A 14,171-nucleotide genomic window follows, 5' to 3' on the forward strand; every position below is an offset into this window, starting at 1 on the left:
CGAGTCTCTCTGCAAGGCACCAAGAACAGACAGTTCCAGCTTCCTTTCTTCAGACTGAATCAAAGTTTTGGGAACTTTTCAATTGCTCTCTCAAGTAGTGCTCTCTCAGCATGAAGACTAGAATTTGTTAACACTCATATATCACAAGATACAGTATATTACTTCCAATATTCTGGAAACCACATGGTAGAAGTTATAAATAAACGAACACTAAAATTACTTTAAGAAAGTTTTACATCATTTAGTTGGTAAGGACATTTACACGTACAGCACAACTTACTATTAAACATTCTATAACTGGCTTCACATAAAGATGAAAATAGGTAATACAAAATGACCTGACATTTTCAGTTAAGTCTGGAATTAAGACTGTAGTTTTATTGTAGTCAATATCAACTTTACATATTGTTGCAAATTGCTGTGCTATGCCCTTTAAAATGGGAATTTCTTTCTCGGGGTGAAATTCCATTTGGATATGTGTTCTTGCTTTGTACAAACTACTAAAATCTGAAGGACACAGCAATATCAAAGACGCAAACAGTAACTGCACAATATTATCTGCTGGATTAAGCTAATACAAGTGGACAGAATTCTTCAAGTTCCAGTATCTAATAAAGCACTATATGAAATGAACAAGGTGAAACATCTTAAGAATGAATATACTCTGCAACCAGAACATGTAGCATTTCTTTTATTCACAAATCTGCCTCATTAGGCATTTACAAAATAAATTAGTAAGATCTCAATTTGCTTGAGGCATCACAAGCTCGTAATGCCCCACTTGGCCTTCCTGTTTGAGCTGGTCTAGTAAATCCTCCTTCCGTCTTTTTCTACCTACCACCAGGTACCTATCGTGGCCCACCCCATGAGACTTACTCTTAAGACCATACTTCTGGGCAATCTGATGTATTTGCTTCCGCTCATCATTAGTCAGCTCTGTAGAGAAAGTTAAATCCGTGTGGCTCTCCGAGCGGGCGTAGTTTCTGATGATCTGTTCAATATCTCTCTTGGCAATTTTATTTACCCGCTCTACATCAAGACCAAGCCCTTCCCGCTTATGCTGCTCTTTGACAGAGATTGGCTCCCGAATGCCCTCACCAGATTTACCTAAGCCACCACCCGTCCAACCCATCTTTCTCAGCAGCTGATTTCCAATGTTATCTTCTTTGATTTGTTGTTTGTAAGCCTCCTCTGCTGAGCGACCCTGAATTTCATTTCTTGAAATCACATCTTCAATAGCTCCTTTCTTCAAGTTGTTAATGACAGTCGGCTGGGTCTTTTTGAGGGTTTTCACAGCTTCCCCAGCAGCTTCATATTTGACAGTTTTCTTCACTCCAACTGCTTCTGCAATTACTTCACTCTCTAGAATCACCTTGCATTTCCATCGGAGTCCTGTCATTCTTTCATAGACATATTCAACTGTCATTCGATTAAACTGAGCTGTGTCGTTCAGCGTGCACACAGGATTTGAAGAATTCTCATAAACTACGAGATCCTTTATATCTTTCTTCTTCCCAGATCCCCTGGGTGAAGAGCCCGTTTGGCATTGTGAACTTTTGACAGATGGGTAAGTGGGCTGTGTTTTTTGAAGGATTTTCAAAGCCTCATCAGCAGCTGCATGTTTACTTGTTTTTTTGGTTCCATAACCTTCAGCTAAGCAGTGATCTTGCAAAAACACTCGACAACGCCATGTACGATTTGGCATCATCTCATATTTGTATTCAACAGACATTTTGTTGTATGAGGCAGAATTGTTAAGGATACCAATTGCATCATTTGCATTTTCTGTAAGGATAAAATTGGTCCAGTGTTTGGCAGAAGCATTAAAAATCGGCTGCCCAGAAGCATCTTTAGCCAGCACCACCAGCTCTTCTGGTGGTTTCAGAGCTGGAGGAAATTCGTATGAAGGCATGCCAACCTGACACACCACAAGGTCCTCTCCAATCGTGTGCTTGAATTTCCGTCGGACAACCCTAACTTCAATACGTTTCTGCAAGAGTTTTACAGCTAGCTCAGTAGCTCGATCCCTGGAACCATTCTTGCTGCCAGCATAACCTGTAGTTAAGTAGATATTTTGGCATCTAACTTCACAAGCATAACCATCTGTTAGAAGTTTTTTATTTTTGGGGATGTCAGCAGGAGGGATTTCTTTTAAAGGAGCGTATATATATTCAGGATTTGTCTTACATGCCTGAATACAACGAGTTAACATATATGTGTAATTAATTTTATCACATCCATAAGTCATCTCTGGATTAGAAAGGTTCTTCCAGATAGCTGCTGTTAATTTTTCAATAAAATACTGCTTCTCGGCTACCACTGACTCAGGAAATGTCTGTGATGGTGAAGGCTCAGGAGCTGACTGGCAGTTTGCCTGCTGTGATGTGCTGCTGGGGGCAGGGTTTCCACTGTCAAAATACATGTTGGCTGTTACAGGCTGGTCTTTTGTGAAAATAAATCCTGATGAATCACAATACTGAGAATTTCCATCTTGTATACTGAAAGAGTCTTGAGTATAATCTTGGTAGATGTCTCTTGGCATGCTGGCAAAATGTGTTTGTTCATTTACCTCTTTTGTTTGAGGGCCATAAGGATCTTCCTGTCTTTCATCTTTTGAACTACTAGCTACAAAATGTACAGGCTCAAAACGAGGTCTCACATGGAATTTGGAACCGGCTTGCTTTTTAGGAGGACTTTGACCTATAGAATGAGTGAAATTTACAATTCATTAAAAAAGGAATATTTCAAAAGAACCAAGCAGGAAAATAGTACCAACCATATTATTTTTGCAAACTATATTGCTGGTACAAGATACTTCCCATCACAAAAACTTCAGGTCATTTAGGTGAAGGGACTCAAATATCAATGTAAGATTCCAGCATAAGGAGGGATGCTCCCTGTCTTTCCATGTGTAAGGGAAGAGACTTGATAGAAAATATGCCATTGACTCGAGTATGCAGGTCACCACCATGCATGACTGGTAGATGCTTCTGCATCTAATGAGTTAAAGCACAGGTGAAGTGTACCGAGTAAGAGGTTGTTCCGCTACGATCTCATACCACCTGTACTGAAAAGCTCCCTTCTTAAGGACTGCAAACGGAACAGATGGCTCTAATGCAACAGAGATGACGAGCAGAGGCATTTACAAAGCCTCTCTTTTGTACCAGAAGTGACTGACTCTGTGATGGTGCTTTACATAGTTGTGACTAAAAAATCAAATAAATAAAAAAAAATTGTCAAAAGATTCCAAAGGTTTTCAACTTCAAAATCTTAGTTCTGACTTATTCTGCACAAAAAGGTGTTTGCTATATTTTATTTCTAGAACAAACAGCTGGAAACTAATGATTTATGGAGGATATCAAATTTAAAGCTATGGAAGAACTCTGTTGAGGCTATACCAGACACTAGAGCTTTCTCCCTATAACACTGTTTAGTAGAAAATTGGTCCACGTTGGACCCATCCAAGAGGATTTAGTTACTTAGATGCTCAAATGATCTAGAGTATAAGGTTGTTCTATTTAAAGGGAGGTTCCATGGCAAGGACTTCAAGGATAGCATTATAGTATGAGTTCAGTATTCTTAGTTTTCAGTTCTATTTAGCATCCTAAAAAAAATGTATAAACTAAAAGTTAAAATTTTACATTTGTGTAAGATCCAAAGTTACCAATGTTATTTAAAATCATATACCACACTCATATCATTAAAAAAAAGCCACACTTTCTTCAAATCCCACCTTCCAGAAATAAGTATACTCACCATCACATGTTGAGAGGTGACGTTTTTGCCCTTTGGACAGCATCAGATCATATGAAGGCATCTCCCCAATATCAATACCTTCAGCCATTTGGAGAATTTTTTCCATCAAGCGTGGGCTGTACCTATTAAAATTAATATAATCTACAGTTAAAACAGATAAGAATGCAGTTTTTGAAAAAGTTTCCAGATGACCCGTCTTATAATTGCTCCCACAGGACTTTACCAACAGAGTGTCTTGGCTATAAAACTGAAGAATCTGCCATAAAATAGTTATGTATCAAATGAGTAATTATGTTACTATCATTAGAAGACATACAAACATAAAAATCAAGAAATTTAGGTGAAGACCTTATCTTTAATTTGAACTAAAAGTATCCATATAAACTCATAATTTTTCTTTATCATATATGCATATTATATGTAAATAATTACATTAATATAGTTACAGAAGTACTAAGAGTGTTAATAAGAGATGGGTTGTGGGACTTCCCTGGCGGCGCAGTGGATAAGACTCTGCGTTCCCAATGCAGGGGGCCTGGGTTCGATCCCTGCTCAGGGAACTAGATCCCACATGCATGCCGCAACTAAGGAGTCCGAAACTAAGGAGCCCACGTGCTGCAACTAAGGAGTCCGCCTGCTGAAACCAGACCTGGTGCAACCAACCAACCAACCAACCAAATAAATAAATAAATAAATAAATAATAAGGGATGGGTTGTTAACATCCAGATTGTGGTTTCTATCACTTCCCACCAAGAGGAATCAGAGTCCTGAGAGAAATGGTTGGATCCAAGTCTGGGGCAAGAAATGTATAAGGTGAACCTGGGAGATATTTTTGTGCCTGGACACAAGGAAGCTGTCAAAGATCTCAGAGGTTGTGTCAAATGGACTCAGAAGTGAGCCAACTTGAGTATCAGTAAGAATAACCACAGTGGATTGAAACACATCAAATATTTTAAAAATCCATTAGTTCATAATAATACTTTCACACTCATTATTGGTCACCTTTGTAGGATGGTAGGGAATCAAATCATTATTCCCAAAACAGGTAATGTTAAAGAAAGCAAGCATTTATCTGGCATTTTCCTGTACAGACTGTACCTCAGAGAATCTAGAGAGTTGATGAGGAAAATCTCTTTTACAGAAGCATTCCAGCTAATAAATGAAGGAATGATAGATTACTACCATTTTGCGACCCATAATGCAACAATAAGTGATCATCAATGGCTGCTAAGCTTATCAGATGAAAAGTTGATGGGGAAGAACCTAGAAATAGACCCATACGAATGTGCTCAACTGTTGACAAAGCTGCAAAAGCAATCCAATGGTGGAAGGACAGCCTTTTCATCAAATGGTGCTGGACCAAGTGGGTATCCTTAAGCCAAACAAACAACCTCAACCTAAACCTCACACCTTACACAAAAATTAACTCGAAACGCATCACAAACTGAAATGTAAAATGTGAAACTAAAAAGCTTTTACAAAAAACACAGGACAAAATCTTCAAGATCTAGGGCTAGGCAAAGAGTTCTTACACTTGACACCAAAACCATGATCCATTAAAGAAAAAGTTAATAAAATGGACCTCACCAAAATTAAAAACTTTTGTTCTCAAAAGACCCCATGAAGAGGATGAAAAGACAAGCTACAGACTGCAAGAAAACATTTGCAAACCACACACTTGACAAAAGATTAGTATCTAGTATAAAGACCTCTCAAAATGCAACAGTAAGATATATACATATATATAATGTGCATATATGTGTATATACATATATATGTGTACACATACATATAAATGAACAAAAGATATAAACAGAACATTTCACCAAAGAGGATATACAGATTGCAAATAAGCACACAAAAAGATGTTCAACATCATTAGCCACCAAAGAAATGCAATTTAAAACCACAATGAGATATCACTCCATACCTATCAGAGTGGCTAAAGTGAAAAATAGTGACAACACTAAATGCTGACAAGGATGCAGAAAAACTGGATCACCCATACATTGCTAGTGGGAATGTAAAATGGTATGGACACTCTGGAAAACAACTTGGAAGTTTCTTATAAAATTAAACATGCAATTACCTCACAATCTTGCAACTGCACTTTTGGGCATTTATCTCAGAGAAATAAAAGCTTATGTTTACACAAAAAACTGTACACAAATGTTCAAAACAGCTTTATTTGTAACAGCCCAAAACTGCAATCAGCCCAGATGTCTTTCAACAGGTGGTTAAACTCTGGTACCACACACCACAGAACACTACTCAGCAATAAAAAGGAAAAAACTACTGATACACACAATATCGTGTATGAGTGGGAGGGAGATGGATGTGGTTCTAAAAGGGCAACGTGAGGGATCCTTGTGGTACTGGAACTGTTCAATATCTTGACTGTGGTAGTGGATATGCAAACCTACACGTGATAAACTGTCTAGAATTAAACACACACAACACATACACACACACACACACCCCAGTACTAGTAAAACTGGGGGAATCTGTAGAATCAGTGGATTGTAACAAGGTCATTATCCTGGTTATGACATGATACAATAACTTTGCAAAATGTTGTCACCGGGGGGAACTGGGTAAAGAGTACAGGGCATTGCTTTGTGTTATTTCCCTACAACTACCGGTGAATCTATAATTATTTCAATAAAAATTTCAACTAAAAAAAGCTGGTGGAGAACTTTATAATCTTAATATCACTAAAAATTGGACAATCAGACCTGTGTCCCTGATGTGATATGACAGGACAAAGATCTAAAAAGTGTTCTTCCCACCAAATAATTGAACTCAAACCTAACAAGCCCTTAACTCCTAGAAACATGTTGAACACCATCACAAGCATGCAGCCAGCCAGGGACTTCCCTGGTGGTCCAGTGGGTAAGACTCCACGCTCCCAATGCAGGGGGCCCTAGTCGGGGAACTAGAGCCCGCATGCATGCCGCAACTAAGAGCCTGCATGCCGCAACTAAAGATCCCACATGCCGCAATGAAGATCCTGCATGACGCAACTAAGAGCTGGTGCAGCCAAAATAAATAAATATTAAAAAAAAAAAAAAAAGAATACAGCCAGCCAAATCCATAATGAAGGAAACACTATGTGGCAGCCCATTTCTTCATCAAATAAACAGCATGAAATAAAGGGTGAGGGAATGGTTATAGGTTAAAGGAGACAGATCAACCAGATATGCGTGGACCTTGTTTGGATTGTGAATCAAACCAACTGTAAAAAGGTATCCTGAGACAAATGCAGAAAATTAAACATGGACTAGGCATTGGATGATTTTAAGAAATTATTGTTAATTTTGTTGAGTATGAATAATGGTATTATGAAAAACTACCTGGTACAGATATATACTAAAGTATTTGCAGGAGAAATGATGTCAAGATTTTCTTTAATATACTCTAGACTATCACCCACAAAAAAACTGGGGGCAAGATGAAATGAGAAGGGTAGCACGACAGACTTGATAATTGCTGAAGCTGAGTGATGGGCACATGGGTGTCCACTAAACTATTTTTGTGTGTTTGATTTTTCCATAATAAAAAGCTTTAAAACATACAATTTTTAAAAGGACTCCTTTATGAAGTAGATTGGAGCTTGACAGAATATCAATTTCCTGCAGAGAAACAAAAATATGGGCTCAAGTGAAGTTTTGGTTATCATGGGGATCTACTCACCCTTCCTACCTTCAGAGCCTTTCCCAGCCTACCAGGGACCACTGGACTGCCAGGGAATTCCCCAAGAAAGTTCTGAAAATGAGTGACTAGCACACCTCTACATGAATAGGTTCTGAACTTGAAGGAGGATAACATTTTCCATTTTCAACACAATAGGTTCCACACCCTTCAGATGTCTTTCCTTGCAGAGCAGAGAAGTGACATGGTGGCCTTCACTGACAGATTACCTGGAAGCCAGCCCAGTTGTAACCCACACTTCCCACTGATAACTGCTGCTACTAACACCAGTATTTAAACGCCAAGAGTAATTTTATTTTTATTTACTCTAACCTAAATATCAAAAAACATCGCCTAAAACGTCATACATTGTATATATCACTTTCATGAAGACTTGGGAGTCCAATTTCCAAGGTGATGAAAACAAAAGATTATGAAAGTGAGATGAAGTCTACAAATCTTAAACTGGTATTGCCACTCTTGCTACCAAAATTGGTACTACAACCAACCCACTCACCTTGAATTCCAGTCAAAATTCTCCAGACCTTAAATTATAGCCTGATTCCAAATACGGTATACAACTGTAAATGGCATGTATGCCATACAGTGTGCATGAATGATGCATTTGGGGCCCACTCCATTCACATTCACTTTTTCTCTCAGGTTTCTTCCAGCGTTAGTTATGATTATACCTACTTACTGTTCTCTATTCATTACATCTGCCACAAAATTCAACATCACCCATAGGCTATAAAAATAAACCTCTGTGTTAGTTGCCAACCCAGTCATCTTCTCAGCCCTTTATTAGGAAGTCATAATACTGAAGAAGCCCAACCAGCTGAAAAAATAATGGAACAGACCGTATAGTGCCTAACACTTGACTATTCAAAGAACAATGCAAATATTAATCTTTGCATTAATCTTTACTATGAAGACCACTAGGATTTCAGTCTCCAGAGAGTAGCTACCCAGGGATAAAGAAGTTGTTCCACAAATTTGAAATAAGCCAAGGCAGTAAAGCTTTCATTACTCAGTTTTCCATAGTGTATTTTTTTTTTTTGTAGTGGATTTAAAAGGAACACCTTTACTCCAGAAATTTTAGAGAATCCACCAAGAAAAGCACCTACAAACCCAACCACTGATAACTTCACTAACATTTTGGGGTTTACTTTTTATTCCTTTTTCTATGCTTCTCATACCACGTCCCCCCACCACCGCAAAAAAAATCACTATCAGATCATCTATGTTGATTTGTAATCTGCTGGGAGCGGGTGTTGTTTTTCTTAATTTACTATGTCATAAACTTTCTCTCCATGTCATTACCACAGGAGTTTTAATGGCTATATAGTACTCTATCTTACGGTGGGACCATGATGTAAAGTGTCAGCAAGGCAAGTCTAATAGAGTAATTTTAAGATGCATGCATATTATGTAGTTAAGTCTGTTAATTCACCCATTTGGTTGTAAATGCTTAAAAAAGAAAACCAAAAAGCCCCAGCAGGTCTTTAAGGTTTCCAAAGATAGTTTATTATGTTCCAAGCTTTAGGAAATCACAACTGTCCCACCATACCTAGCATACAAAAAGATGATGTCTAATGGACAAAGACATCTGACTTCATGAATCTTACATTCTTGAAAAAAGACACGTGCATATAGGTGTATACTTATGATATACAATGGCACCTGAAATTTAATGAATATTCAGTAATAGATGCTTTCAATTTTTTTTAATTTATTAAACTGCTCTACTAGGTCCAAATAAAAAAGCTGAGGTTTGGGGGCTTCCGTGGTGGCGCAGTGGTTGAGAATCTGCCTGCCAATGCAGGGGACACGGGTTCGAGCTCTGGTCTGGGAAGATCACACATGCCGCGGAGCAGCTAAGCCCGTGAGCCACAATTACTGAGCCTGCGCGTCTGGAGCCTGTGCTTCACAACGAGAGGCCGCGATAGAGAGGCCCGCGCACCGCGATGAAGAGTGGCCCCCGCTTGCCACAACTAGAGAAAGCCCTCGCACAGAAACAAAGACCCAACACAGCCATAAATAAAATAAATTAAAATAAATTAAAAAAAAAAGCTGAGGTTTGAAAACTAAGCAAAGATTAGGATTTCCAAGTATAAAATTATTTATGCAAAACTATTCTTAAGACTCCTAACATAGTCAGTGAATAACATAAAACCAAGATTATTGATACATCTTTTGAAAGCTCCCACTCATACTTCATTAGCTGGTGACTGATAAACTCTACCTACTATGTGCGAGGTTAGTTTCACATGAGCCCAGCCAGCATCTACCTTCCAAACACCAATCTCAATCAACAAGGAAGAGACAAATAATCAAGGTGGCAAAGCTGATTTCATTTTAGGGTATATTTTCTCTATTAATTAATATCTCATCAAAGGTAATTAGGCCAGGATTCTGTTTCTAATACTACTGATGAGAATGACTGGAAAACTGAATGCTCCAGTTAACCAAACATTCTGCTTTATTAAATATACATACACTATTGACAATTTTAAGTAAAAACTGCAGAGGTCCCTAGGCATTCATATGAACAATTATGTCAGTGCTGTAGACGTAGTTGATTAGAAGACTGCACTAACTTTTCATTAGCCACAAGACGTATCTTAGAAACTGCCTACAGAAAACAATCTTGACAGGTTGTTTACTTTTATGAAGCAGACAAGAAAAAGTGAAGAGAAATAATTTCAGCTATTTGGGCTTCCTCATTGCCTAGACTATGAGGGAAAAAATGATCAAAAAGCAGACTGGAAAACATTGCTTTATTTTATCCTATAAGGCAATGGTTCTTATAGTGTAGTCCCTGGATGAGCATTTTGTGATCAACAGTATTATCTGGGAATTAGTTAGAAATGCAAATTCTGGGGTCCCACCTCACACCTACTGAATCAGAAACTCTGGGAGTGGAGCCCAGCAATTTGTGTTTTAACAAGCCTAACAGGTGATTCTGATGCTTGCTTAAGTCTGAGAAACATGTTACAGATAGTCAAGAAGATATTCAAACTTGTTCTCTGACAATCGCCACTATCACCAAAAAGAATGAAACATGGTTTGCTTCCCTGCACATTTGAGCTCCTCCTGGCTTGGTCTTATGATCAAGGAGTTTTCAAAGATGTCCTTGACCTAGGAGTTATTTCAGCCCCAGCTAAATCAGAACACAGAAAGTCCTGCGAGTGGGAAACAAAAGGCAAAGAGTTACCTTCTTGCTACTGTTTATAATCTGTTCTGTAAATCAAGGGATGAGCCTTGAACAACAAATTAACAACTTTAGATTAGAATGGGCTGTGTCACCATGTACTCCACAGTTCCCTTGGGAGAAGAGAAGAGTCTTCTGTCACAGAAGAATAGACCAGAAAACAAGAGCTCTGCCAACATCGACATTAACAAGTACTGGAATACAGATTTTACCCACCTGAAGATGACAGCTAATATAAAGCCTGCCTAAAGTGGAAGACTGCACTTGGTCCCTAGATTCCAAGAGTCTTTATTGCCTCTTCCATTTCTCCTATATCTAAGTTGTCAGGTACAATGCAAACATTACTCTTCAGTTAAGCTACTGGATAATGTTATAGCAATTCTTGTATTGATTGAATTGACTTAACTACAATGCAACATGATGACAATACATGTGTTGATATATACTATACACACAAATGCTCTGGATGCCTGAGCTTTTAACACTATCCCTGGCCCTGTTCGTGTTTTTAATGCCCTAGTCATGCTCAAGGCTGCTGTTGTTCTTGGGATGAAATCCTGAGAGATAATAATGACTTATGTCTGTTACTTGCTTTCACTCCTGGTCCATCCTTCCCTATAGCAGCTGTGTCTCAGTGGAAAGAGCATCGGAAGACTTGGGTCCCAGCCCCAACTATGGGACCTTGGAAAAGTCACTTAACTTCTTGGCTTCCATTGATTTAGCTGTAAAAATGAGACACCACTCAATTTCTAAGGTTGTTGTATTAAATGAGATACATAAATATTTTAAGTATTTTGTACATTATAAAGCTGTATTCATCTGTTCATGCCACACATATTTACTGAGCAGCTATTATGAAGAAGGCACTCTTCTAGGCACTGAGGATAAAGGTGTGAACAAGAAAGCAAAAACCCTTTCCCCAAAGGAGCTTACATTCTTGTGGGAAGGTAAGATTTATCATTAACACAAAGGATGGTTATTCTCCTCACCTATGTAACTTCTTTTTTTTAAGGATTCAGATTCCCCATGGCCTTCCGTGATATTAAGGAAATCTATGATTACAGGATAAAGGTACCTTTTCTACTGCCAGAACAATATTATTAAGTGAAGGTCAATTAGATTTATCTGACTTGATTAATTACTGAGGCTTCCCCAGTTGTAGCCAGTTCCTCCAGTGAAATAATCATTCTCTCTGGAGGCAGAAATTACACTAACCTAAAGAAGACAGAAAAAAACACATTTGTGTTATGAAAGCAGAACAAAGTATCACGCTGGATGCTATGTTCAACAATTAAGCACTAACAGTAGACAATCCTATTTATCTATATCTGTTACAGTCATTCCTGAAACTGAACTGGCTGAATTTGATCTGATCATTTTCCAGAATTTCTCATCCTTCCTAATAAAAAATTCACCGTGAGGCAAGAGTGTCAAAAAAAGAAGCCTCTTAGTCTATCAAAGGAATGCTTAGTCTAGTATAGGGCCTGTTTGAGGGTTCTGTAGGACAGTGGTCCAAGTAGTCTGTTGAGAAAAAAAAAAATGCGTTGGAACCATACCGCAGTCTCCATTGAATGCAAAGAGCTTTCAAAGAGGCCTATTCAGAACACGCACCAGGTTCTAGGAAAGAGGGGGGAGGGGACACATACCTAAACCCTCACCCAGAGGCCAAATGTTAATCCTTCTGATCACAATTAAGGTGAATGAGGGCAATCCTTTTTTACAGTAGATATATCCATTTCTTTGTTTGCGTCCAGACACATTATGCGCAAATCTACAAGAAAGGCGGGCCCTGCGGCTGAGAGACCTCACACAAACCGCCTCCCCAGAATAAGCCAGTACAAACCAGCTGCGGGGCTGGTGTTGTTTAATTTAACGGGGATGGAAAGGGAGGCCAGTCAGGAGGCGACTAGAATTAGAACCAGAGTCCCCCTCCCCTCCCCCCACAGACCCTCGAAGCCCCGACTGTCGAATATTCTCTGCGGATACCGCATCCCTGGAAGGTCCTACGCAGGTCCGAGGTTCTATTCGTCATTTCCCACGCCCTCCAAAAACACCATCACAATGACCACCTCTCAACAATCCTCTCCCAGGCGCTTCTTTATCTCCATCCCTGGTCCTGGAGGGGCCGCTCCCGCGATCCCCGCACCCTTCTAGCTGTTATGTCATCCCCTGCCACCTAGCTCGGCCAACCCCCCCAGGCCAACAGTGAGCCCTCTGGAGTCCTCCAGCACCTCCAAATCTCCAGTCTCTAAGCCCTCATCCATACCCGCCCCCCCGTCCCTATCCCGACCCTCATCGCCGATTCCCCCCCGACCCGGGTCCCTAACCCGACCCTCACACCTTCCTCACCTGCAGCCCAGGAAAACGTGGTTGGTCCAGGCAGCGGAGAGCGCGAGGAGCTGGTCTAGGGCAGCCCCGGGATAGCTGTGCAGGTGCCGACAGATGAAGCTGCGCCGCAGAGCCCACTGCCAGTCACTTTCGTGGCTATAGCGCCACTGCTCCAGCACTGGCTCGGGCGGGGGCGGCGGGAGGGGCGGCAGCGGCGGCGGCGGGAGGGGGGGCAGCGGCGGCGGCGACAGGAAGTCGCCCCCCAACAGCAGACGTCCGCCAGCCATCTTCTCCGCCCCCAAGCAGGGACCCCAGGGATGAAGCAGACTCGCTACCAGGAGCGAGCGGGAACGGGGGTCGGTGGGAGGGGCCGGGTGAGGAGGGGCGCGCCGAGGCGCGAAGACCAACTCTCAGGGGCTTGGAGTGTGTGCGTGACGGGCGACCGCTGAAAAGGCGAGCACGAGCTCGCGTCCCGGCAACTCGGGAGCACGCCCGCTGCACTCCTCCAACTCGTGGAGGAGCAGGAGGAGGGCACCCGCCGCAGTCACACGCGCGCCGGGGAGGCCGAGCCAGGCCCCGCGCTCCGCACCTCCGGCTACCCGCAGACTCACGCACTGCACTGGGAAGGAAAAAAAAAAAAAGACACCAGCACGCTTTCCTCCCCTTCCTCTAGTCTACCTACCCGCGTGCAGCCCCGAGGTTGTGAGGCCAGTGCGCTTGCGCCGCGGCTGTTCCCTAACTTCGAAATCCCGTCACTGAGTCTCGCGCGACGTAAGTTTTTTTCCCTTTTCTGACGACTACGGGCCTTTGACGCACTATGGTAACAAGCGGGGGGCGGGGCTCCGGGAAGGGGATTTTTGGAAGGTTCTCTGAGGCTTGGGAACCTTGTTCTGTTAAGTCCCTGGAAGGCTCCCACAGGTGATTCTTGGCAGCAGTAGCTCGCCTGACGCTTTTCCCTGGGTTTCTGACAGTGGGACCGTGTACTTTGGGAGGGACTTGGGTTTGAAATGTATTTTACCCTTTTTATTTTTTTAAATGTCAGCTCTCCGAGGCGCCTTTTCTTCAGAGGATTAGCTTTGTATTTTACTGTGAAGTAATACTAAAAACGAAACACTTAGAAAATCATCCACAGCGCCACTTCCCTAGTCAACCACTTTTATCATCCATACTGCATCCCAATTG

The 14,171-nt window shown here is 41.1% G+C and overlaps 1 protein-coding gene across 1 annotated transcript; it reads right to left on the reverse strand.

Annotated features, from left to right (window-relative positions):
* Window positions 1-555: 555 nt before the first annotated feature.
* NKRF (NFKB repressing factor) lies at window positions 556-13,488 on the reverse strand. The gene is made up of 3 exons (XM_061178674.1): window positions 13,011-13,488; window positions 3,757-3,878; window positions 556-2,700 (listed from the first exon to the last, which is right to left on the reverse strand). The coding sequence occupies exons 1-3, from the start codon at window positions 13,274-13,276 to the stop codon at window positions 743-745; spliced, it is 2,346 nt and encodes a 781-aa protein (XP_061034657.1). The 5' UTR covers window positions 13,277-13,488; the 3' UTR covers window positions 556-742.
* Between the last annotated feature and the right edge of the window lie 683 nt (window positions 13,489-14,171).

This window comes from Eubalaena glacialis, chromosome X, assembly GCF_028564815.1.
Source record: "Eubalaena glacialis isolate mEubGla1 chromosome X, mEubGla1.1.hap2.+ XY, whole genome shotgun sequence".
NCBI classification, from domain to species: domain Eukaryota; kingdom Metazoa; phylum Chordata; class Mammalia; order Artiodactyla; family Balaenidae; genus Eubalaena; species Eubalaena glacialis.

Bases quoted from the DNA above. Each gene is read 5' to 3' on its own strand.
- NKRF (XM_061178674.1), bottom strand. From the start codon at position 13,276: ATGGCTGGCGGACGTCTGCTGTTGGGGGGCGACTTCCTGTCGCCGCCG. The intron at 3,879-13,010 runs GTGAGGAAGGTG...TAATTTTAATAG, and splicing joins CACGTTTTCCTGGGCTGCAG to GTACAGCCCACGCTTGATGG. The intron at 2,701-3,756 runs GTGAGTATACTT...CTCATTCTATAG, and splicing joins TCACCTCTCAACATGTGATG to GTCAAAGTCCTCCTAAAAAG.